This window comes from Carassius carassius, chromosome 41 (assembly GCF_963082965.1).
Source record: "Carassius carassius chromosome 41, fCarCar2.1, whole genome shotgun sequence".
In the NCBI taxonomy this organism is placed as follows: Eukaryota; Metazoa; Chordata; class Actinopteri; order Cypriniformes; family Cyprinidae; genus Carassius; species Carassius carassius.
The window spans coordinates 19227987-19255228 of record NC_081795.1 but is presented as its reverse complement, the minus strand read 5'-3'; the positions used below and the strand labels follow the sequence as shown (position 1 = coordinate 19255228).

The 27242-nt window shown below is 36.2% G+C and overlaps 1 protein-coding gene across 3 annotated transcripts in view; it reads left to right on the top strand.

The window, feature by feature from the left end:
• Positions 1 to 27242, top strand: part of npas1 (neuronal PAS domain protein 1) — a 71903-nt gene that overhangs the window by 22788 nt on the left and 21873 nt on the right. For all 3 annotated transcript variants that reach the window (XM_059533437.1, XM_059533440.1, XM_059533438.1), the window contains exons 4-8: positions 8326 to 8393; positions 10342 to 10431; positions 19924 to 20098; positions 26275 to 26387; positions 26914 to 27110. In XM_059533437.1, coding sequence (XP_059389420.1) covers positions 8326 to 8393; positions 10342 to 10431; positions 19924 to 20098; positions 26275 to 26387; positions 26914 to 27110 — 643 coding nt within the window. The remainder of the gene's footprint in view (positions 1 to 8325; positions 8394 to 10341; positions 10432 to 19923; positions 20099 to 26274; positions 26388 to 26913; positions 27111 to 27242) is intronic.

Sequence of the window (27242 nt, the reverse complement as noted above, 5' to 3'; positions counted from 1 at the left end):
ACATGCACATATATTAGCCCCCAGTGCTTGCGGATCAGCAGATCAAGCACAAAACAAACGGCTTCAGTTCCAAACAATTTTTGTACAGTTTGTTATTAGTCGCATTTGATAAGTCAAGCATCACTATTACTGTTGCTCATAATTGGGGTTAATGATTTAAATGACCCCCTAACCTTCATTATATACTAGTCTATATATATGTATTAGTTAATAAAAATAAATGAACTCTTTGAAAACATGTCTAATTATCTCACACAATTTGCTTTCAGTTAAATTTATCATGTCAAATATGGCAAATTTTCACAACTCAAAAAATTCAACCAAAACAATTTTTCTCTAGAAAAATATTTGTCCTAAACAGTATTATAGTCTTGTTTTCCAGTAAAAATATATAAGCATTCTTGAAACTAGATTAATTTACTTCAGTTTAATTAACATTTTTCTTGTTTTAAAAAATAAAACTATACGTTTTATTTAAAATAAAATTATTATAATATATTTTTGAATAAACATGAGGCTTGACAACAAAATCAGTAACTGTAGATCAAGATATATTCTTAAAAAATATAATTTTCCTCAAATATTAAAATAATAATAAAATAATACTAATACTCATATAATACTCATATTTTAAGAAAAAAAACCTACATAATTTAATTATTATTTTTATTAATTTTATACATATATAAATTTAGAATGGTTAATTTATAAAAATAAAACAAATAAAAACATAAATAAATAAATAAAAACCTGTAATTCTTGTGTGCCGTACAGTAATAATGATGCATGAATGTTTTGTACAACCAAATAATGTAAAAATTACAATAAATAAATGAATAAATAAATAAAAATAAGACCGTAATATATTACAGTTATGAATGAGTGCTGTCATGTTCATACAGTTTTGGAATTTAAAGTTCAGATTTTCTCTCATTTCCTTTTGTCCAGGTCCCACACTGTCATGTTTTTGACTTTTACGCCGTCTTTCCTTTTCTTCTTTCACTTGTTTCTCTTATTCTCCCCCTTCTGCTAGCTCTCTGTGTCTGTCTCTCTCTTCTGTTTTCAAGCATTTAAAGCACTGAGGGCGTTTAAGGGACGTTAATTGCACTCAAATTATGTTCGACCGTGCTAGCAGAGAGGTAACAGCTGAGACACAGAGAGAGGGGGGATGGCAGAGTGAAAGGATAATTGCAGCGGAGAGAGACATGGCGAATGGAGATGCTTTCTCGGCCTCTGGTCGTCTGTCTGAGAGTCATTCATCCTGTCTCCATGCGTGAGGTTAGATGTGGGGGGAGCAAGTTGCTAGGCGATCGGCCTACGATCCACATCAGCCAGCTGGATTGAGCAAACTAACACGAAATGAAAGTCCAGCCATGCAGTTCCCATAGTAACCTTCGAACTTTGTTAAAAGGCTGTCAGCTTTAAGGAGGGGGAGAGATGAAAGAAGAAAGAAGAAAGAAATGAAAGAGAGTCAAATTGAGCTGGGTGTGGAAGAGAAGAAAGTGAAATTACTTTAGTTATTTGATTCTTTATTGAGATTCAGCATCCCAGAAACCCTTACAGCTGACCCATGAGTCGAGATGGAATTATTTTATGTCCTAGGCTTGATTGTGTTTATGGGGTGCACTCTTAATGCTTCGTAATATATATATATATATATATATATATATATATATATATATATATATATATATATATATATATATATATATATATATATATATATATATATATATATATTACGAAGCATTAAGAGTGCACCCCATAAACACAATCAAGCCTATATATTTTACATAATTTACCTTTATTCCACACTGCTCTGTCCCTTCTCTGAGAAACACACTGTTCATTTCCTGCTTTTATGTTGCCCCTCCCTCAGAAATAGGTTATGGGCTCTGACTGGTTAGCTAGCCCAGTGTGTTGTGATTGGCTAAACCGCCTCTAGTGTGCATCTAAATGTCCCGCCCCTCACCACAGCGGCATGTGCTCCGGTTGTATTGTAAACAACAGCATTGTTAATATTGCTTATCAGGTTGAGCCCGATTGAGAAGCAGAGGATATTATTGAAGAGGATCGTGCAGAACCTGTGCAAGCACGGCTTTTAATGGTAGGCCTATGTTTTATATTTGTTATTGTCTCATACTTTTAGATAAGCTGTTATCTGTAAATGCGATTGCTTATCTTAGCTTTTAATATACGGTTGTATCCTGACTGCAGCTTTAATACAGCACAGCAACCGTACGCGTGTCCATGTTTAATGCTTCTCATAGCTATTTGAAAATAAGTGTGTAATTGTAACAGTTCATTGTTAGAGCTGAGCTAAATGAGAGAGAGAGAAAGGGAGAGAGAAAGAGAGATAGAGCATGTGCAGAGCAGGGAACAAGAGGAACAGGATTAAGATCCACGGCTTTAGAAAATTGATTTTGAAACTTGTGAATCCATTAGAATTGTTAGAAGACAGAATCGTGATTCATAGATGAATAGATTTTAATTGCACCTCTAGTTTTCTCTTCCTCTACTCTTAAGCAGTACAGCATGGCCTCATCCCTTTTGCTGCCTTTTCCCGAGGGCGGGGTTTATCTGGGTTTGTGACATCACAAACCTGGGAAGTAACTCGTTGTAGTCCCTACCAGCCATTTTTGTACGCATTAAACTGCCAGAATTTTAAAAGATGATATCTCCATTTGCATTAAACTTTGAGCTTTGCAACTTTGCAGATATTGTTTATGCTCAAACAGCAACATTACACACTAACTAATGTTAAAAAAGGAAATCGCAATCAACCACCCCTTTAAAGCAAATTCCCTAAGCAAAATAAAAATAGAACTAAATCAGATAAATGAGGCACTGAAGAAAAAAATATAGTTTTTCAGTAATAAATAAACAAATTATAATAATAATAATATACTACTAATAATAATAACTTTACATTAGGGTGGGGTGTGATGGCCCCAGCACAGATGCAGCCCACAATGATATTCCTGTTACTTTCATAAACATAAAAAAAAGAAAAAAAAGGTGCATAATATGTGGCCTATAAACAATTGACATTATGGGGAGGTGTAAATTAGGCGCACTTAGGTACAGTGTATTAGCTTTCATTTTAAGTTTAGTATCAACAGCTATCACATTGGAGCGCAATTTAGTATCAAGTAAAAGACCGCAAATTTCAGACACTTTGCTGAATAGCTCAAATGAGAACAATAATACAAGTAGACAGCTGACATGTGCTGGTGTTCGTTAGTGAGATATATCACGATAATGAACATGCACAATATTGTTATCGTGAGCACTTCAAAATACCATGAATATTTCATTATTACCAATTATTATGTTTTTTTACATTAATTTAAAGAATACTTTTCCCATTACCAAAACCGTTGTTTTGTGACAGTATCAAATGAAAATTTTATACTCTCACATGCCTAGTCGAGAGTCTCAGTCTAAAGTCCAGGATGGAGAGGTGTCTGTCATCACAAAGAGTAGCAACTCCTAGCTTATGTGGAAATATAGTTTTTTGAATTTACTATGTTTTCCTACCAGTTGGAATTGAGAGTGACTTAATGGTAAAAAAATAAAAACAAACAAAAAACAAATTATACATACAGTACAGACCAAAAGTTTGGACACACCTTCTCATTCAAAGAGTTTTCTTTATTTTCATGACTATGAAAATTGTAGATTCACACTGAAGGCATCAAAACTATGAATTAACACATGTGGAATTATATACATAACAAAAAAGTGTGAAACAACTGAAAATATGCCATATTCTAGGTTCTTCAAAGTAACCACCTTTTGCTTTGATTACTGCTTTGCACACTCTTGGCATTCTCTTGATGAGCTTCAAGAGGTAGTCACCTGAAATGGTCTTCCAACAGTCTTGAAGGAGTTCCCCGAGAGATGCTTAGCACTTGTTGGCCCTTTTGCCTTCTGTCTGTGGTCCAGCTCACCCCTAAACCATCTCGATTGGGTTCAGGTCCGGTGACTGTGGAAGCCAGCTCATCTGGCGCAGCACCCCATCACTCTCCTTCTTGGTCAAATAGCCATTGATGCCTTCAGTGTGACTCTACAATTTTCATAGTCATGAAAATAAAGAAAACTCTTTGAATGAGAAGGTGTGTCCAAACTTTTGGTCTGTACTGTATATATAAAGTAGAAAATAGATATGTGTAAATAAAGATAACAATAACAAAAGAAAAAAAATCCCTACTATCTCTGTTTTCTATTTGCATTCATAATTTTTTTAATTTGTAAGTGTCATATTTGGCAGTTATATTACTAATAGCAGTGACATGAGAAGTTTAATACAACGGAAAAAAATGTTTACAATATTATTCGAAGCTGTTGTATATAAAAAACCACAAGGTGCCTGAATTTGCATGCTTAGCTGAAGTTAGGTGTTCATTACTTTATCTCAGTTTAATGAGTTTTTTAGCACCCCGTCTGAACTGTTAAGCCAACACCCCATAGCACCCCCCTCTCCCCCCAAAAAATCCTTGAGACGACACAGTTACAATATTTAATGTGAATTTGAAATTTAATGTATCTGAAATATAGTTTAAAACTGTATCCTACAAGATTATGTTAAAGTATACCAAAAAATTTATAAAGTAAAATAATCTTGTTTTCAAAGATTTTTCTTTATAAATTAAACTTTCTAAACAAAAACATCATAATTTTTTTTTCTTAACCATTATTGTGGTCTTCAATAAAATACCTATACATCTTTAAAACAGGATTAACTTGCTATTATATATATATATATATATATATATATATATATATATATATATATATATATATATATATATAATTTATTAATTAAAATAAAATAAGAAAATCTACCTTTTTTGTTTTTATTTTTTGTTTATTTATAGATAGATAGATCTATTTGTAACAAAAACAAGCAATTATTAAAATATCCACATGAAAAACACAGATCATTAAATATCCACTAATCGATTAACTATATCAAAAAGACCCTGTTTACCCCCGGGCTGAGAAACAAACACCATCATTCTCACTCTCTGTCCTATCGGACCCAGGTTCGACTTCGCATTAGCCTCTGCTGTAGCGGCTGACTTTGGGAAATGAGGGCCAACCATTGTCCATCCATCAGGCAGTATGGATCCTGTCAGGCCTGCCCTATAGCTGGACTTCATCACTCAGACTCTGTGGGAAGACCCTCAGTGTTTAGATGAGGGGGGTTTCTAAACTATTTAAACATCAACATGTATGTGACCCCCAAAGACAAACAAGCAGTTCTCTGTGTACCCACACGCACTGAGTGGTGATCCTGCTCTCTGAGCCAAACCCCTTTTCAGGCCTCTGAATGGCACTGACTCATTGATATTCCTTTGAGCAGACATCATTCTTAAAGTGCCACTGAGTTTTGGGGTGTGTAGTTTGGGTGCATGTGTTCTGATGTTAAATGGAACTAAAAAGGAGATACTTTGTGAATTGTCCTGGCTGCTCTTTTCCTGATAATGAAGATGAAAAAGGGAAAGGGCTGTTAAGCCCCCAAACTGACTGGCAAAGTAAAAAAAAATACTGTTATTGTCTAAGAATAGTATTTATTTTTACTTTACTTGGCCGACTGCTCCCAAATGATTCGCTCAATGATTCATTTTTTCCAAACCCCTCCTTGCGTGAAGCTAATCTGCAGTGATTGGTCCGCATCATGTCTGATAAAGCAGTGTTTGTGAGCGCAGTGCTGCTTAGTGTACGGGGAAACCACTATTTTTATGCTTCAAAAGCGGCACCTAGTGGCAAAGAATAAATGTTTTCCTGGGTCTCTGCGTGCAACAATTGGGCGGGAAATATGCTAATGTTTCATGTTGACATAAACATTAAACAGTTTGGGATTAGGCCATGAGGCCATTTGACTGACATGTCCAACAACCAATCACAGTTCGCTTCGTTCATTGTCACGTTTCGCGGCATGGAAATATCGCCACAATAAGCCCCCATCCCAATTCTATTTTATACCCCTTCCCCTACCACTGTGCCTACCCCTTCCCCTTGTCCCTTGAAACAGAGTGTCAAGGGGTAGGGGAGAAAATATTCCCCTAAGAATTGGGACACCACTACCATGCCATCGCACGTCATCAGCATTCGTCGTCTAGCTCTTACAATACACACATACACTGTTGTGCATTCGAGCCTTTAATTATCGTTCTGAGCTGCTTACTGACACACACACACACACACATATCGGAAATCACGCAGCTCACACATCCAGGAAAAAATAAACTTATCAACGCTGCCCCACGACTTTTATTAAATACAGTTTAAATACTGAATCACTACATTATATTTTCCAGTGACGAGAGGATACAATCACTGTTCTTAAGTAAACTCACTCTAAAAATATAAACGCACAGACGCGAATACATGCAACTTTCTTTTCTCTCTCTCTCTCTCTCTCTCTCTTGAATAGGCAATATTTGAGAAAATGGTTATTATTGGGGGGATTAGCCCCCATCAATGTCTAAAGCAGTTATCGCCCTGATCAGACATATGCTGTGGCACTATCATGCTGTCTGTAATGATATGACGTTAACAAACAGCGATTTTTTGCAAACATTTCTTTGAGTAACATGACCGTTAATATGAACTCACAATTGAATGTAACATAAAACAAATGATTACTTTTCGCCAAAAAAGCTTACATTTAGTTGTCTTTTTGTTCACTGCAGCAGCCATGTTGCCGAGATAATTCATACCCCTTCGTTTGAAGTGTGGTCCCGAAAAATCTTCGTTTGAAGGGCTATCTGGCCCTTCCCCTTCCCCCTACCCCTCCAACCAAAAGAGAATTGAGACAAGGGGAAGGGGAAGGGCTAAGGGGTAGAATTGGGATTGGGCATAACAGACCGGTGTGTAAAACTCTCAGACGTATTTTAAAGATTCTATGCCGCAAACTTTAAATATTTCACAGACTTTTGAAAATCCAGCGTTCAGTTGATCCTGATAAGTGCTCGTCGTCACAGTTGTAAACACACTGGCTCTCTTCTTTCGTGAGGGCGTTTGGCGCCACGGCCACGTGTTTCCACTTTTGCGTCCCATATGCATCAGACGTTTAGCCAACTGTCCGTGGGCGTGACGTCTGAGGCTGAGACAACACACTGCATGAAAGGTCATTTTCATAAATCCATAATGGGGCACTTTAATAAAGAAGAACACTTAATTTGATGTATTGACTAATATAATAAAACATGTAAAGTACTTTAGTGTGAATGGATATGAAATGAATATGAAAATGAAATTTTATAATTACTATTTACAAAATGAATACAGCTTTATGACACACAAGTATATTTTAGTTTACCATAAATACTATTTAGTGCATTAAGCAGTAAACATCAACCTTATTTCTGATTCAATAGAATTTTGATAATTAATTAAAGATGTACTTAAACCCTACTAAAGTGGGTCAAAAGCAGCTAATTGCATTTGATATAAATGTATACAAAAATTTAACTTAATTTTAATTGTAATTAACATGCATTTAAGTGTCCAAGATTATTACAGTACAGGTCACACTTAGGCCTAAGTATATTATTTGCCTAATAAGTACTCTATGTTTATTTATAATGCTAAAGTGTACCCCCATTGGTTGTCATTAGGGTTAATAAATGATGACAGAATTTAAAATTTTGGTCAAGTATACCTTTTATTTCTGTATCTAATGTCTCGCCGAATGCTTCTTCTTGAAGCTGTGTATTTTGTCGAGTGAACACTTGTATCGTGACAGTAGTACCACGGGAAAAAGGTTTCGAGAAGTGAGCTCACGGGTTTGTCTCCCGTTTAGTAGTAACTCAGACAAATGCTGTCATCCTCTCTCAAAACACTTATTGATTGCCACACACACACGCACACACACACACACACGAACATCCTGCTGTGAGTGCAGGGAATGTCAGCTGGGCTTCCACAGCAGAGATCAGAGCCAGGGCATGTTTAAAATGCACCACCAATGTCAATTGTGTGATTTGTAAATTTGTTTGTTTTGAGATGACATGCGGCCCAGGATGCTATTGTGTGCTGAGGGTGAATTAGCATGTCTCTGTCTGCGTTTATCAGCTCTATAAACTGCTGTCTTTGATAGTCTCTCTGAATATTATAATTTTAGAATTTATGTTAAAGAGGTTGGAATTGTTCTTTTTGCTTATGTTTATATCATCACAATAATTAAAAGTTACATTTAGTGATCGATTGATCTGTTTATGTTGGGCTTTGTTTTCATTAGATATAAATCTATAAATATAATTGTATAGCTTATTTTACACATTATGTGATTGCTTTTTTAACTTGTTTTTGCAGTGCGAATAACAAGTCATTCGCTGGTTAATGACATATTTGAACAGCACCTGGGAGCTCATCTACTACAGGTAAATATAAGTTTCATTTAAGTACATTTACAGATGTTAATGTTATGAACAATATTCATGTAAAGTGCATCTTTTTTATGTGACTACTGCACTCTTAAATTTCTTAATTTATTTATTTTTTCTTACGATTATTTGATATTTTCGGCCTTTTACACACCATTTAAAAGCTTTGGGTTAACAAGATTTTTTTATTGTTTATTTAATTTTTTAATTAATACTTCTATTAAGCAAGGATGCATTAAATTGATCAGAAGTGACAGTAAAAACATTCATAATGGTATTTAAGATTTCTGTTTCAAATAAATGCTGAAATAAACTTCTGTTCATCAAAGAATCCTGCAGAAATTATTTCCACAAAAATATTAAGCAGCACAACTCTTGATAATGTTAGGGATCATTTCTTGAGCAGCAAATCAGACTATTAGAATGATTTCTGAAGGGTCGTTCAACACTGAAGACTGGAGTAATGATGCTGAAAATTCAGATTTGCATTAAAATAAAAAATAAAAAAAGTTGTTTTAAATTTGCCACAATATTTCTATAATTATATAAATACATTTTATATATTAATACAGGGGAATGGGGAAAAAAACACAAGCTCTCAAAACGTATTTAATAAAAGTGTAACATTTTCACAATGTGTGTCATGTGAGATGCTGCAAAAGATGTGAGAGCAAGCAATGTTCAAAGATGTCTGTCTAATTAGTGTTTACATAGAAAAATTATAAAAACAGCAGTGCAGTTGAGAAAAAAATATATAATTTTTCAGAACCTGGAGATTTGGTTTGGTCCTCACACTGCATATAGCGTGACCCATTAAATATAACTATACAAATCAATGAATAATAGTAATGATATTATTTCACTTTGTTTCTTTAGTTTTTTAATAAAATAATAAACTAAATAATAATGTGTGATTAATATTATTAAAAATAATAGGTAGGCCTAGTATTAAACACAAATACAATTATTATAGAAAACAAAAATAAAATGCTAATATTTTTCTTATACTTTCTTTGCTTGCCTCTTATATCTTATATAGTACAATTTGTCGATCTAAAATGGTAATTGTGCATCAACAGCTGTCAATCATATCGGTTCACAAATGCGCTGTCAGAACTTATTTACACATAGCATTTTTTATTTTGGTCATGCATGCGGACCTGAGGACCACTTATGTGCACCCCTGCTAATGCAATAACATTCATACATGTTGTGTGTCCAAATTTTTTGGGTGCACTTTTGTAAATAATCAGCTTCATTGTTTAAGATGATCTTGCATAAATTACTACCGCCACAACATCAGTCAGTCTCAACTAAAGTGCCCACTCTGCTTCACTTGTGCCTGTGTGTTATTATAATGAATATTGGTCTTAAATGAGTCCTTTAATGGGGTGACTTATGCTTTTCATCTGCAGGCCGCTGTTTATTTTGAAGTCTTGATTCTTCGCTCAATTTTTTTTTTTACTTTGATATTGATGCTTATGTCTACATCTTGATTCCATATAAATCTTGAGATTTGTTCAGAAGTGTTGTATTTCTGCTCAGGATTGATTATTTTAAGTCTGAAATGTCCTCACTTTTTAAAACCGATAAAACAGCATTCACGGCCAGGAGTACTTCCATAATGTGACAAAGTGATAATTAATGAAGAAGAAAATTTAATTTCATCATTTAAGTATAACGTCATGAAAAATGGACTCTACATTAAATAACAAAATCAAATATTAAAAATAAAATGAAAACAGAAAAAAAATCAAGTATTTTTAGTCACTTTTCAATTGTTATTTTAATGAAAGATTATGATTTCTTTTAAAGTAATGACAATTTTGTCTTCATATTGACACTAAATATGAGATATGACTGGATATGATTGTGTTGTGTTGTGCAAGACTCCTGCTTTCAGGTAGAACAACCAACTGATTGGTAATTGTTTTTCTCTTTGCAGTCTCTGGATGGATTTGTGTTTGTGGTCAGTCAGGAAGGCCGATTTCTGTATATCTCAGAGACTGTGTCCATCTACCTTGGCCTTTCACAGGTGAGACGAAAACACTTATAAACTGTAGCATACTTTATCCTTGGGCTGTTAATATATTGTGTTAATTAGGTGCATTTATTTTAGTTACACTTTACAATAAGGTTTTGATTTGTTAACATTAGATAACTACACTAGTTAACATGAACTAACAATGAAAAATACTTTTAAAACCTATATTAATCTCAGTCAATGTTAACGTCAACATTGAAACATTATTCAAAATCAACAGTAACTCATTACTAAAATCAAAAGTTGTCTTTTAAAATTATTGACTTACGTGAACTAAATTATTAGCTTACATGAACTAACCATGACCAGTTGTATTTTTATTAATATTAACAAAGATTAATACATACTGTAACAATTGCATTGCTCGTTGTTAGTAAATGCACTAACAGTACTAACAATAACTAATGCGACTTTATTGGATTATTGGATTATTATTATTATTTTAAATTGTCCCTGTCTTTAAAAACATGGCACTCATGTCGTGAGACACTGAAAAAAAGTGACACAAAGGCCAAAGACATCAATCTGACTAACAGTTATATCATAGACAAACAATTAATATATATGAAATCATTATTATAAATATTAACTAAATGTATTTTTTGTTACATTTTAAATATTACAATTTTTTGTGTGTGAGTGTAATAACACGATATGCAAGAATGTTTATTGCGTAGATCCATATGTCTATATTGGACAAATATTGAAATATTAAATTAATATGGGAGATTAATTAACTGACATGTCTTGCAGTTAATTCAGTTTAAATATGAAATCGATTGACAGTCCTAGTTTATGCATACACTTTCATCTGTGTTCGTCTATGATTGTGTTTTTTTGTGTGTATTGTGAATCTCCCTGTGTCCCTGTGCTCATTTCTCCAGCTCTCTTCCTTTCTTGAGCCTCTCGTCTCTCCAGGTGCTTTCTCTCTGTTGATTGCCTGTGGTCTCTTGTACAGTGAATGTTAAGTCTTGCCATTTCACCCAGATGCATATATAATAACAGTAATTACTCGCACAGCAATCAAAACGTCGCTCCAGCGAGCCGAGGTCTGTCTCGTGAACAAATCAATAGACATCTTAAAAGCCACATTGATTGTGTGGCAAAAAAGAGTACACACACACACACAAACACACAGGGTGGGGGGGACAGATAGTGAGATTAGGAGGGAAAATAGATGTGAATGAGTTCGGTCGGTTGAGGAGAACAAGTGGAATTGTAAGTGGTCAGCCCTTTATGGCCGTCTTGCTGTTTCATTATTGACAAGATTCTGATTCCCGAATACCTACACGAGCAGGACGCATGTTCAAAAGAAGTTTTATTTTGTCTGGTTGTCTAGAAATTAAAGATTCTTTCTACATTGAACCAGATTCTCAAGGTTCAGCAGCCAGGGGTGTTTCTAGCCTTTTCTAGCACTGAGGCACAAGCACATCAAGTGTGCTCAAAGTTTTTCAGCGTGTTTGGCGCACCATAAAACTCTAGTGTGAAGGCGCCTGACTCGCCGACGCTTAGCTGCCAGTGCTCAGTGTCTCTTTATGCAAAGAGAGGGAGAGGAAGACAGAATTGATGCTCTACGTGTAAAATATATTGTTTGTTAGATTCTCCTGTCAAAAAAGTGGAGTTATTTGGAATTATTCAGCCTTTAAGAACAAGCAGAGGCCACTTCCGGTTTCTTTGGTTGTGGGCGGAACTAATGTGCAAATGGCAATCTCATTGGCTGGCTCTCATAATAAGTGATAGTGAGGATACAATGATTGATTTTCAGGTTGGTAATCTTTACTGCCACAAAATAATTTAGCAGTACTATTTTACTGGGGCACAGCAATGTTTCACTGGAGCTCGTTCCCCAGTGAAAATGCTCTAGCAATGCCTCTGGCGATAGCAAATTTTGGCATAATTTCATGAACAAAATAAAAAATATTTTTCTGTTGGGTCAATGCAGCGAATCATGACTTGAACCCATTCCAAAATTCCAGACTGTGTGGAATTATTAAACTATTAAAATGACTGGATTTCATCTGTGTACGTTCATCCAACAATGGTAAATGTGACCGCACCTTTAGGCAGCATCCTAAATCCTAAATTAACTTTGGTGGGGGAAGTCGTGGCCTAATGGTTAGAGATTCAGACTCATGATTCAAACGTTGCCAATTCGAGTCTCGGGCTGGCAGGAATTGTAGTGAATGTACAGCACTCTCTCCATGCAATCTAGGCGAAATATTCCCCACACAATTACAATATGTTGCTGCACTGACCAACAGAAAGCAAGTCAAAATTGCCACCCTTCATCGAAATTTTGTGGATGTTTTCTGTGGGGGACCTCCAGGAATGTTGGAGACTTGTTGCATTTCCTTTACTATCTGGTCCAATTCATTCAAATAAGTAAATAAAAATTCATATTGACATTTATTATTCAAATAAATACTATTTCTATGAAATTTTTTCAATGTGTAATTCTAAAATATTAAATAAACTGGAAGACTTTATTTTTGTATACAAAAATAATTACACGCATTTAAAAAGCCTAAGATTGAAAGGTTACTACTGCCTGGTAGCGTTTACACCGCCACGCTCCTTCACTCCGGCCTCTGTCTGGGTCTCAGAGGTCACACAGGAGGAAATACATTAACTGTAAGCATAAGACCCCGCTTGTTACCTTGTGTCAGAGGTCATGACACACCATCGTAGATTGAGCCATCCGTTCTGGTTAGTTCCTGTGACTTCTCGAAAGACAGTAGGGTTCCTTAGGCGGATTACGCAGGGTCAGGGACCTTGAGAGCGGGATGATATGCCTGCTTCCAGCTCCAGGCCTAGATGGAGGTCTAGGAGCTTAGCCTCTCTTCTCCTCTCCACGGCCAAAGGGGTGTATGGGCTGGGAAATTGATCCTGGGCCGATTAGTATGCAGACCCATCACCTTGCCCCCTCCCAATCTCGTCCTCTGCCTCCTGCTCGTCCTCTTCTCTTGCTCCTCTCCCATCAGTCAGAAGCAGACTGAGAGAGTGTTGTGGACAACTGCCCAGACGCCCCATACATATTAAATCCTAACTATTATTTATATCATGCCTTTCTCTTGCTCTCTCCCTTTCTTCGTAACCCTCTTCTTAACACTTACCAACAACCTTTTCTCGCTTCTTCTGTTTCTCATTCCTCCTTCAGCATCTCTCTGGTTTTTTACAGATCTTTTGATGTCTGATTTTTTGGCTTTTGGGTTCTTATGATGGCTTTCAGAAGGTAATTAATAAATTCAAACTAAATTCTTATTGCCCCCAGACATTTAAATGGTAGTTTATGGCACTGCAGTATATATGTGTTGCAGCACTACTGTGTCTAGTTAAACACAGTTAAACTTAAGTGTCTCAAGACACTTGTGTTTTATTCCATTTCACTGTGGTTAGCTGATTTCGAATGCAAGAATGTGTCCAGTGTGAACAGCACCTGACCACACTTACTGCGGATCACAGAATAAGTAAGGAGATGTTCATACAGGACGTGTTCTTGTGTTCAAAAACAGCAAGATGGAGTGTAACAATGCAGGCGTCTCGAGACAAGCTTTTCAAAGTTTCACTGTTTTAAAATCACAGCACCCATTGAAGACACAATGTGAAATAAATATATTCTAGGCATTTTATTATGTATTTTATATTGGTATTTTGTGAAGTTTTTGCTCAAGTTAAAGTCCAGGTATATAGCCAATGTAAAAAAAAGTTATTTGTACTTTAGTATTGGAAAGTAAAATAAATACTTAAATATAGCAGTGAAAGAATTTAGTGAACCATTTATTGAAACTGGTTCCTTGAAATGAATTGTTAATGAACAGATTCATTGCAGTAAACCAGACTTCCAAATAGTATTCTAGACCTCGAATAGTCTCTTGCATGCTTGTTCACAATTGTGTTTATTCTTACAAACCGAGGGTCCTCCAGTGTATCTTTTTAATTGATATTACCCAAAAGCGCTGCATGCACCTTTGGTGACTTCTTGCGTCCAAACATTTGAGATCCCATCAGTGCCACTCCAACAAACTAAACAATCCTTTCCTAAGCATTGCGGATCAGATTAAGTTCTCCTCAGAACACCTGTCTGCTGGATTTACCTCCACCTTTACCTGTCAATTAGCAAACACGGGCTTAAAACCTCACAATTCATCCCTCAACTGATACCCAATTACACAGCTCCACTCTTTACTCCACCTTCTATCCCTCTTCTTTCTGCTCTTCCCTTTGTTTGCATACAACCTGCTTTCCACACACACATTAGTGTCCTTGACGGCCAGCAGAAAATCCTTTAAAATCCCTCTGTAAATGGATCTAATCCCATAATAAATGGGACCTTTTGTCCCACAGACAATGGTGTGAGGGAGAAACCGGTTTTTTATCAAGATACTGTAGAATGAAATCTGACCCACACATGATTTTTTTAATAGATCCAGGAGTCACAGAAATGCAAATTAGATTACTTCATCCTTATAATATAATTCATATATATATATATATATATATATATATATATATATACACACACACACACACACACACAAACCCGATTCCAAAAAAGTTAGGACGCTGTACAAATAGTGAGTAAAAAAAGGAATGAAATAATTTACAAATGTCATGCCAAATATTGGCTCATTTTGGATTTCATGAGAGCTACACATTCCAAAAAAGTTGGGACAGGTAGCAATAAGAGGCCAGAAAAGTTAAATGTACATAATAAAGAACAGCTGGAGGACCTATTTGCAACTTATTAGGTCAACTGGCAACATGAGCCTCTCAGAGTGGCAGTGTCTCTCAGAAGTCAAGAAGGGCAGAGGATCACCAATTCCCCCAATGCTGCAACGAAAAATAGTGGAGCAATATCAGAAAGGAGTTTCTCAGACAAAAATTGCAAAGAGTTTGAAGTTATCATCATCTACAGTGCATAATAGCATCCAAAGATTCAGAGAATCTGGAACAATCTCTGTGTGTAAGGGTCAAGGCCGGAAAACCATACTGGATGCCCATGACTTTTGGGCCCTTAGATGGCAATGCATCACATACAGGAATGCTAATGTAATGGAAATCACAACATGGGCTCAGGAATACTTCCAGAAAACATTGTCGGTGAACACAATCCACCATGCCATTCGCCGTTTCTGGCTAAAACTCTATAGGTCAAAAAAGAAGCCATATCTAAACATGATCCAGAAGCGCAGGCGTTTTCTGAGCCAAGGCTCATTTAAAATGGACTGTGACAAAGTGGAAAACTGTTCTGTGGTCAGACGAATCAAAATTTGAAGTTCTTTTTGAAAAACTGGGACGCCATGTCATCCGTACTAAATAGGACAAGGAGAACTCAAGTTGTTATAAGTGCTCAGTTCAGAACCCTGCATCTCTGATGGTATGGGGTTGCATGAGTGTGTGTGGCATGGGCAGCTTACACATCTGGAAAGGCACCATCAATGCTGAAAGGTATATCCAAGTTCTAGAACAACATATGCTCCCATCCATATGTCATCTCTTTCAGGGAAGACCTTGCATTTTCCAACATGACAATGCCAGACCACATACTGCATCAATTACAACATCATGGCTGAGTAGAAGGATCCGGGTACTGAAATGGCCAGCCTGCAGTCCAGATCTTTCACCGAAAGAAAACAATTGGCGCATCATAAAGAGGAAGATGCGACAAAGAAGACCTAAGACAGTTGAGCAACTAGAAGCCTGTATTAGAAAAGAATGGGACAACATTCCTATTCCTAAACTTGAGCATCTTGTCTCCTCAGTCCCCAGATGTTTGCAGACTGTTATAAAAAAGAAGAGGGGATGCCACACAGTGGTAAACATGTCCTTGTCCCAACTTTTTTGAGATGTGTTAATGCCATGAAATTTAAAATCAATTTATTTTTCCCTTAAAATTATACATTTTCTCAGTTTAAACATTTGATATGTCATCTACTGTATGTTGTATTCTGAATAAAATATTGCAATTTGAAACTTCCACATCATTGCTTTCTGTTTTTATTCACAAATTGTACAGTGTCCCAACTTTTTGGAATCAGGTTTGTATGTATATATATATATATATATATATATATATATATATATATATATATATATATATATATATATATATATATATATATATATATTACGTGTACTCATGTACCCATCATTCCAATCCCTCTTTCTTTTGTGCAACACAAAAGGAGATGTTTTCCAGAATATCCAAGCTGCTCTTTTTTAATTTACAAAGAAAGATGAGCTCCCCCCTTCTTTTCTTTATTTTAGTGCTGCCAAATCAATTAACTGCATCCAAAATGAAAGTTTGTGTATAATATATGTGTACTGTGAACGTTTTATGTATTATGTATATATATAATTACACACATACAGTATATATTTAGAAAAATATATTTATAATTAATATAAATTATATTATATATAAATATATTTAACAAGCCTGTACATGCACACATATATTATATAAACACAAACTTTTATATATATATATATATATATATATTTTTTTTTTAAACCATATAAATCTGTATGACCATTCCTATTTTTTAAGCCATACAAATAAAATGAACAAAATTATTTAAAAATACATCTTAAATAAATGTATAAATGTATTTCATATTTTATAAATATCACATCATATTGTAAAAGAAAGTTGTTATCAACTGGGGGGCTCAAAATAACTTGATTAAAATAAAATACAGAATAAGCATTAAAATAAGTTAAAGCAAATATAAAGATATTTCTTATTTTTTTTTTTTTTTTCTTTCTTTTTTGGATATACAGTACTGTGCAAAAAACTAAAAAAAAAACGAAAATACTAGCCATTAGTATTTTCATCAACAAAATGAATGGTTTTAAGCAAGTTCTTGCCAACGTTCATCTGAATTGTGTCTGTCTCTGTTTTTTATATTTCTTTATGTAATCCCAGACAGACTGGGTGATTGTGAGATCAGATTTCTGTGTGAATGCTCTGGCTGTCATCAGTCTTTTTGTGCATTCAAAAATCTCACTGGATTATTCCAATTAATTGCAAAATGAATGTTTGGAAATGTAAACTGGTATTAACTACTGACACACTACAGCAAAAGATAGAAATAACTGGCTTAAAACCATTATTTTTTCTCAGGTTTTTTTGGTGAAAATACACAGTACTGTAAAAGGTGATCTAGTTTTAAAAGAGCGATTTCTAGACTTTGAGAAATCATATAAACAAAACTCTGTGGACATTTTTCTAATGAATAGACATGTTTCTAATTTAGCCAAACTATACAAATCCTTATCCTTAGTTCTTATCCAGTAAATCATATACAACTGGAATGTATATTTATTGGCTGAAAAGAGTGGAAAGCTTAAAAATTAATCTGTAAATTTTGATTGAAATTTACAGAAACTAGGTTTGTTGGGCATTCAGATATTGTAGTGAACAACAAAATCAAAATGATTGAGAACCACTGGTTTAGAATGGACTTTCTTTTTTTGTCCCACAGAAGAAGGAAAACCATACAGATTTGAATAACATGAGGGTGAGACGACAGAACTTTAAGAATAAATATGAAGTGCAACGATTTGTAACATTAAGTCTATACATGGTTGGTTTGTTTTATGAAGCTCATGTGTTCTGAGTTTCTTATACATTTTGTAAAATGCAGAAGGTAGAATATTCAGTCTAGGTCATGGTAGCTATAATTAATGTTTTATGTGTAGCATTGCTTTCATCTCTTTTTGATGTTACTTCCCAAGTGTAAGGATTTAGGAATGTGTGTGTACACTTACACATTACAAATGTAGGAATAGCTATAGACGAGCTTGTGTTTTTCAAGGTCTCTGATTGGCTGTTAGCCAATATGTTGTTATTTATGTCAAGTTTCTTATGTGAATGTTACTCAGTATTGATCTGTGTGCAGGTGTATACAGATGCTGGTCATATAATTAGAGTATCATCAAAAAGTTGATTTATTTCACTAATTCCATTCAAAAAGTGAAACTTGTATATTATATTCATTCATTACATACAGACTGATATATTTCAAATGTTTATTTCTTTTAATTTTGATGATTATAAATGACAACTAAGAAAAATCCCAAATTCTCAGAAAATTACAGTATTACTTAAGACCAATACAAAGAAAGGATTTTTAGAAATCTTGGCCAACTGAAAAGTATGAGCATGTACAGCACTCAATACTTAGTTGGGGCTCCTTTGGCCTGAATTACTGCAGCAATGCGGCGTGGTATGCAGTCGATCAGTCTGTGGCACTGCTCAGGTGTTATGAGAGCCCAGGTTGCCCTGATTGTGGCCTTCAGCTCTGCTGCATTGTTGGGTCTGGCATATCGAATCTTCCTCTTCACAATACCCCATAGAAAATCTACAGACTGATTAAGGTGGTTAAGGTCAGACGAGTTTGCTGGCCAATTAAGAACAGGGATACCATGGTCCTTAAACCAGGTACTGGTAGATTTGGCACTGTGTTCAAGGTGCCAGGTTCTGTTGGAAAATTAATTCTGCATCTCCATAAAGTTGGTCAGCAGCAGGAAACATGAAGTGCTCTAAAACTTCCTGGTATATGGCTGCGTAAACCTTGGACCTCAGAAAACACAGTGGACCAACACCAGCAGATGACATGGCACCCCAAACCATCACTGACTGTGGAAACTTTACACTGGACCTCAAGCAACGTGGATTGTGTGCCTCTCCTCTCTTCCTCCAGACTCTGGGAGCCTGATTTCCAAAGGAAATGCTAAATTTACTTTCATCAGAGAGCATAACTTTGGACCACTCAGCAGCAGTCCAGTCCAGTTTTTTGTCTTTAGACGCTTCTGACGCTGCCTGTTGTTCAAGAGTGGCTTGACACAAGGAATGCGACAGCTGAAACCCATGTCCTGCATATGTCTCTGTGTAGTGGTTTTTGAAGCACTGACTCCAGCTGCAGTCCACTCTTTGTGAATCTCCCCCACATTTTTGAATGGGTTTTGTTTTTACAATCCTCTCCAGGGTGCGGTTATCCCTATTGCTTGTACACTTTTTTGTACCACATCTTTTCCTTCCCTTTGCCTCTCAATTAATGAGCTTGGACACAGAGCTCTGCCAGCCTCTTTTGCAATGACCTTTTGTGTCTTGCCCTCCTTGTGCAAGGTGTCAATGGTCGTCTTGGACAACTGTCAAGTCAGCAGTGTTCCCCATGATTGTGTAGCCTACAGAACTAGACTGAGAGACCATTTTAAGGCTTTTGCAGGTGTTTTGAGTTAATTAGCTGATAAGAGTGTGGCACCACATTTTCACAATATTCAAATCTTCTGAGATACTGAATTTGGGATTCTCTCCGTTGTCAGATCTAATCATTAAAATTAAAAGAAATAAACATTCTGTGTGTAATGAATGAATATACAAGTTTCACTTTTTGAATGGATTTAGTGAAATAAACTTTTTGATGATATTCTAATTATATAACCAGCACCTGTATATGTGTGTATCCGCATGTTTAGGTTGAGTTGACTGGCAGTAGCGTGTTCGATTACATCCACCCTGCGGATCATGTTGAGATGGCGGAGCATCTTGGCATTAGGCCACACCTCCGGGCAGAGGCAGGATGTCAAACGTCCCACGAAAGCGTTTCAAGCTCCGCCTCCACATCCTCACTGGCCGGCACTCCAGAACCAGGTAACTCGCCTTCAGCTGTCTAAGTTTATTCAACTCTATTTTGGGTCAAAAAGATCGAGGAAAAACTAGTTTAGATTAGGGCTGGGCGATATGGCCTTTTATAAATACCGCAATATTTTTAGGCCATGTCACGATACGCGATATATATCTCGATATTTTGCCTTAGCCTTGAATTAAAACTTTGATGCATACAATCACACCAGTATGATGATTCTATATGTCTACATTAAAACATTCTTGTTCATACTGCATTAATATATGCTAATTTTAAACTTTCATGCAAAAAAGGGGATATCACAACTAAGTCAAAGTTAACATAATTGTATTTATTAAACAGTGAGTGGCACAAACATAAAATTGTCAACAGAAAGTGCATATTTTGTGCAAAATTGTCAGAGACAACATTTCAAAACAAGACATTAGGGCACGCTTGTGCATGCTGTAACTCACATGGCATTTCAAAACACGAAATTAAAGTGCACTTCTTGTACATAATGCCACTACAATAATTTAAAACAAATAAAAAAGTGCCCTTTTGTGCATGTTGTCATTAAGATGACATTTCAAAACAACACTAAATTTAAGTGCAACTGTTGTGCATAATGCCACTAGGATATTTAAAACAAATATATATAATGCGCTTTTGTGCAGGATGTCACAGGTAATTTCAAAATCAGTAAAATAAAAAATAGCTGCATAATAGGAAATTAAATGTTGGAAAAGAAAGTGTATTTATAAAAATTACCCGCCTTTTAGTTTTTTAATAAACAATCCTATGGTTTCAAACACAATACCTAAACATAAAACAATTCACAAAAGGTGAATCTGGTCCATTATGGAAAAGTTTGCAGCTTTAGTTTTGGTTTCTTCTGCATGAAATATATGGCACAAAAATAAAAAGTAAAAAAATATGTAGTTGTATTTCGTGCATACTATGTTGTCCCTTTGTAACAACAACCAGGAAATACCAGGTTGTTTAGTGGTTTTGTGCCAAAAACACAAGCCTATCTATGGCGTCTGGTTTAAGAGTTGCTCAATGGCATGTAACTATATTACCACTCGTACTAAATACCCTTTCCGATGGGGAACTGGTGGCAGGCACACACAGATATATTTTTGCCACATTTTTCAGGTTTGGGAACATTTCCTCATGGTCGTTCCACCACTGCAATGGATTTGCTTCACTGTCAACATTAACAGACTGCAAGTAGGCAGACAACTCTTTTTCAATAAGCTCTCTCTGCAACGGTGTGGCGGAAGATGTTGCTGCAGTTTTAAAGAAGCTGCCCAGGGGTTTCTTCCTTAGTGGCTCTTCTGGCTGTGATACTGTTGTTGCATCTTGAGGCAGTGAAGCAGCCAACTCAGCTGTGCCCTGGTCAGTCTCATAAAGCATTGCCTCCATCTCGGTTATGGCTCTGCTCTTGATGGCATCCACCTTTTTTTCTGTGCAGTATGTTATCTTGAACCTGGGATCCACTAAGCCTGCCATGTCCAGCAGGTCGTTAGTGGAAAGATCAGAATACTTCTCCCTCAGGTAATCCAGGATGGAGGCTTTGATAGACTGGGTAAGTGGGGTGTCATTCTCCTGACGTGCCAAGAGGCTGGACTGGAAGAGATGGAGAACAGGCTTGACATAGGACACTGTGACATAGCTCTCACCGGATAGAGCATCAGTGAATTCCAGGAGAGGTTTGAGAGCCTTGTGCACTGACTCTAGAAATTCCAGGTCTTGCCAGGTGAGAACGAGATGCCGGGTTTTCTTGTCTGCAGCCAAGACTTGAGAAATAGCTTGCTCCTGCTCCAGTACCTGCTCAATCATCTTCTCTCGGGATCCCCACCTGGTAGGAGACTCACTGAGAAGCTGCTCACTACCTTCTTACACACAGCAACAACGGTCAATACGGGGGTCCTTCATGCTTCTCTCTGAGAATGAAAATAAACATTTAAAATGTTATAATAATTTAAAAGGGTATAGTAATTGTGAAGAAATCCACTCAGCCTAACACTAAAGTAATTCTTGGTAATTATTTATTTATATAGTACTGTGTAAAAGTGAAGATGCTATCAAAAAATATAAGTTTCAAAATATAAAAAATGCACAATAAAGAGCAGTCTACTGACACACTAATGCAGAAAAAGAAAGAACATGTAACCCTAAGGTGCCTAAGCTAGTATAGTACAGTATGTACTTTTTTGAAAAATCACTCGCATTCATTCTCTCTCTCTCTCTCTAATATTCAATACAGCTTTATTGGCATGGGAATCATATGTTATGACAAGCTGAGCCATATCTCATTAATTATCGCGGACTCATATATCAATAAAGATAATTACTATTTTATCACAGTGGTAAAAAACACTCACCAATTGCAAGATGCAGGCGATGGCCAAAACACTGTAGACGTGTCCAGTGGTTCAGGCTCACAGCTTTGACGATGTTAGCGCCGTTATCGGTGGTGATGCACACCTGACGAGCTTCATTTAAATTCCATGACATGAGAGCATCTTGCAGGCCTTGTGTGATGATCCCGCCAGTGTGATCCTCAGGAAGAAAGCTCGTCTGAAGGCACTTGCTTTTCAACTCCCAATTGTCTATATAGTGGACCGTCAAACTGAGGTATGGCTCATATGTTCGGCTACTCCATATGTCGGCAGTTGTTGAGAAGTGGGTCACATTTACAAGCTGACTGGCCAGCTTTTCCCTCACTTTAATGTACAACTCAGGCAGCGCTTTCTCTGCAAAATATTTGCGACCCGGCAGATTATATCTTGGGTCAAGTGTGTTGATGAGCTTTATGAACCCGGGCTTTTCAACAACATTAACCGGGGCCATGTCTTTCGCGATGTGGTGGGTTACTGCACATGTTATCTCCTTCTGTTTTTGTCGTACGGCGTTGATCTGGAAATAGAAGAGGCCAGACTCAGTTGCGTGAGTGCTGGTTGCTTAGGCACTTTCTTTGATATTGCACCGCTATGAGATGTTGTAGTGCGGAGTTTCAAGCACTCTTCATTTTCTAGCGGGTGGGTTCTCAAATGGTGATATAAATTTGATGTACTGCTACATTTTGAAGCGATGCTTTTGCGACAGATTTTGCATATCACCGTTGTTTGTTCAACATCTTCCTTCTTGAAACCAAACCACCGCCAGAGGATGGATCCTGTGCTGTTTCTTTTTTTTATTAATTCGTCTTCCTCCATGTGTAACCGTTAGCACCTGCTGCCACTATCTTTCTGCTGGTCGAGGGCGTATGACGTTGCATGCGCGACAGACTGACGTTTGTAACTATGTGCGTTTGTTTTGTCTCTCTGTGAGAGGGAAAGACCACGAGTATGTAAAAGTTAATCTACAAACAAGCATCAAAAATAAAATAAAATAAAATAAGCTTCTTAACTTAGGTTATCAAGGTGATCATTATGCTTGCGCTTCGATGCTGGACAGGACAAGAGGGGGAAAAAACAAAGGGAAAAAAAAATGTCCGCGAGTTTCAGGATATAGTCATTTTCTACATCGCACGGACTACAAGCCGCGATATATTGACAGTGTTGGGAAGGTTACTTTGGAAATGTAATAGGTTACAGATTACAAGTTACCCTGTTTAAAATGTAATAGTAGTGTAACTTTTTCAATTACTTTATTAAAGTAATGTAACTTATTACTTTTGAGTACTTTTTGATTACTTTTCTAAATTTATGAAAATTAAAGAATAATAGATAAAAGCATATACATCAACTTAAATACAGTTATCTAAAAAGCATGTGACGTATTCTGTGTAATAAACTCCTGAAACATTGGTGTTTTTTTAAACTGCTGTCTCTGTATATGATGATAGTTTTCTCAAAATAAGTAAAATGCACATGAAGTGACACAGAGCAGTTCTAGAAATTATGTGTATGTGCTCGTGTACTCCTATATTGAGGCAGCAGAGGTTGAAAACACTACGAGCTTCAGTAGGCCTACGTGTGGTAAATGAAACCATGTCTTTGCCATTAATTTACAGGAGGGGCGGACTGGGAAAAAAATTCAGACTGGAAAATTCAAACTCATACAAACAAATTCATGGACAAAACTATTTTTTGTATGGACCTGACATAAAAAAGGTTTAAATCTTTAATTTGGGTATATGCAAAATAATTAAAAGTTTTCTCCTGAATTGCACCTTCACTTCCATTTTTCTCTTCAGTCTCTTTATTTTGCCCTGTTATCCATCTCTCTCGTGACTTAAATACTCAAGATTGAACAAAACTATACTTTATAATACAATACTCTACAATACTACAATATCTTTATAGAAAAATCCTAATACTGTACACGAATCATGTTTTTCCCTTACAAAAATTAACCTTGCTTTTATTAGCCTATATAAAAGTAAAATAACCTTGTTTTTTTTGCAAATGGATTTGTATTTATTTTTAAATAAATACATTTGTAAAATAATTTTACATTTTTGGTTATCACTGTTAAACAATAGTAACCATTTTCTCTGGATTTATAGTTAAATATTAAAATGTTAATTTTCGTAAGGGTTGTGTTGTTGTCTGTCGTAGCTCCCCCTAAACCTATAAAAAAATAAATCTTTTTTTTTTTTTTTTTTCAGCTAAATTACTACTGTAACATTACAACAGATAATAATGATGTCCTTTATATAGTATTTTGAGTGATGACTGGTGAGCAACGTGCTGCTGCTTGATTAAATAAATAAAAAAACAAAGACAAAAAAGCATCTTTACAGATGAAACTGACCTGAAACCCTGAACAGTAGTTCTGCTTCTCTGCTCCAGCAGTACACTCTATTCTCTCTCTCTCTCTCTCTCTCTCTCTCTCTCTCTCTCTCTCTCCCTCTCTCTCTCTCTCTCTCTCTCTCTCGCATTGATTACTCTGAGTCTGATCCAAACCGTTTGGCGGAGGCACGGAGAGCGCGCGAGTCATGACTAACAATTCATGATTTATTAGAGATTTAATTATCAAATGGCGGATTCGCAAATGATCGCTTTAGTACATTCGGCAGGCAATTATACAATAATGATATTAAATAATGGGGCAAAATCGGCTGCAAGGCCACTGTGAATTGTCCCGGTTCTCCCGGTGTCCAGTCTGCGCCTGATTTCCACAGACATCCAGAATGTGCAAGTCATATATTGCATTTGTGGGGCTTAATATTCACAGACACTAGTCCATGTCATGTTTTGATTCAAGTGTACTGACCTACTTTTGATTTAGTCATCCAAAATGTGGCATATTCCGTCCGCGTTAGGCATTTCGTTTTTATGACTGGGCGAACCAGACTGTATTTCCGCATCCCAGAAATTATTAGGGCGGTATGTCTCAGAATAGTCAGTGCAATTTGGGAAAGAAATCAGTTAAATGTGTGTAAATATTCAAATGTAATCCCCTTTGTAATCGTAAAAAAATTCATAAGTAACTGTAATTTAATTACTAATTTTTTCTTAGTAACTGTAACTAATTACAGTTACAATAATTTTGTAATTAAATTACGTAACGCCGTTACATGTAACTAGTTACTCCCCAACACTGTATATTGAGTATATTCAATATATCGCCCAGCCCTAGTTTAGATAAGCAAAAATCATACTGTAAATTTCAGAACTCAAAACCTATGATGAAACTATGCTACCTGGAATAATTTTTTGTCATCAGTAAGATGCATGCATTAAAATGACCACCAAACATACACTATTTGGTCTTGGCACACCGATAGCCTTCAGATCTTGCTCTGATCCAGGGCAGAACACTAGCCACTCTGCAGGAAAGTGCTGCTTTTCATTTTCAAGAAGGTATTTGCATAGAAGGCTTGAAGCACAGCAGCATAGTGGACCACTGATAAAAATAAAACAATACTGAAAATTTCCTTTTTTTCTCCACATTGCTTGTTCTGAACTGCTCCAACCTGAACTAATGAGAAAATTTAACTATTTTACATTTTGGCAAATACTTATGAATTTGAGTTATCTGCAAAATTTAAATTTTTAGACAAAAAAAGCATAAAGGTGCACCCCTGCAGATTTTGGAGCTAAAATCTGCAGAACATTGGCCCTCCAGAAGGAGGTTTGTACACGCCTGGTTTAGCTGTTAATTTTTGTTGGCATATATCCATGGATAGTTAAATATTATTTAAAGGATGGATATCTTTGTGATGTGTGTGTTTTGTCTCCTGTAGCACTATCTAGTCCCCGTTCTTCAGTCAGTGAGTTCTCAGAACGTGGCTTCTTTATCAGGATGAAATCCACCCTCACCAAGCGTGGCATCCACATTAAATCCTCGGGCTATAAAGTGAGTCCTTCATGTGAGACAAACTGTCTCATCTGTCTCAGGTTTTATCCACAATTGTGACTTTATATCTTGCTATTTCTAATGTTATAACTTGCAATTGTGAGTTTATATCTCACAATTCAATGAAAAAAAACTGAATTGTGAGATAAAAAGTCGCAATAATCTTTTATTTTTTATACAATGGCAGAAATGGGCTTCTGTTTAGACCAGCACAAAGAGTCTCATACCATCAATTTATCAGAATTTTTCATTTTTACTAAGAGGTTTCATAATGTATTTTTCATTGAATTGTAAATAATGTTAGCCAACAATTAAGACATTGCAATTCTCACCCCGTGCAACTTACTTTGCATCAGTGTATAAGTGGCATTTTATTATCACAGTTAGAGATAATGTGAAATACAGGTATAAAGTACGGGGCTCATGGAACGTGGTTGGGAACCGCTGGACTAGCATATTAGCATTTACCCATTTTTTATGATTGAACGATTTCATAAACTGAACTACTCATTTGATTTCTTATCAGGTAATTCATGTGACAGGTCGGATTCGGTGTCGGCCAGCTCTGGTGCCAGGTTCCTCCCGCGGCTTGCATCGACCAATGGGATTGGTCGCTCTGGCTCACACACTTCCACCTTCCACACTCAATGAGGTGCGCATGGAAAGTCACATGTTTGTCTTCAGAGTCAACATGGACCTGCAGGTCACCTACTGTGAGAACAGGTAACCCCCCAGCATGCCATTCACTCCTACCTTTGCCCTAATGTTTGCCCCTTATTGGTGTAAATGATGTGTGCCAAATATGTGTTGTCACATCAACACTATGTCTCAAGCCTGTGGAATAGAATTACATTA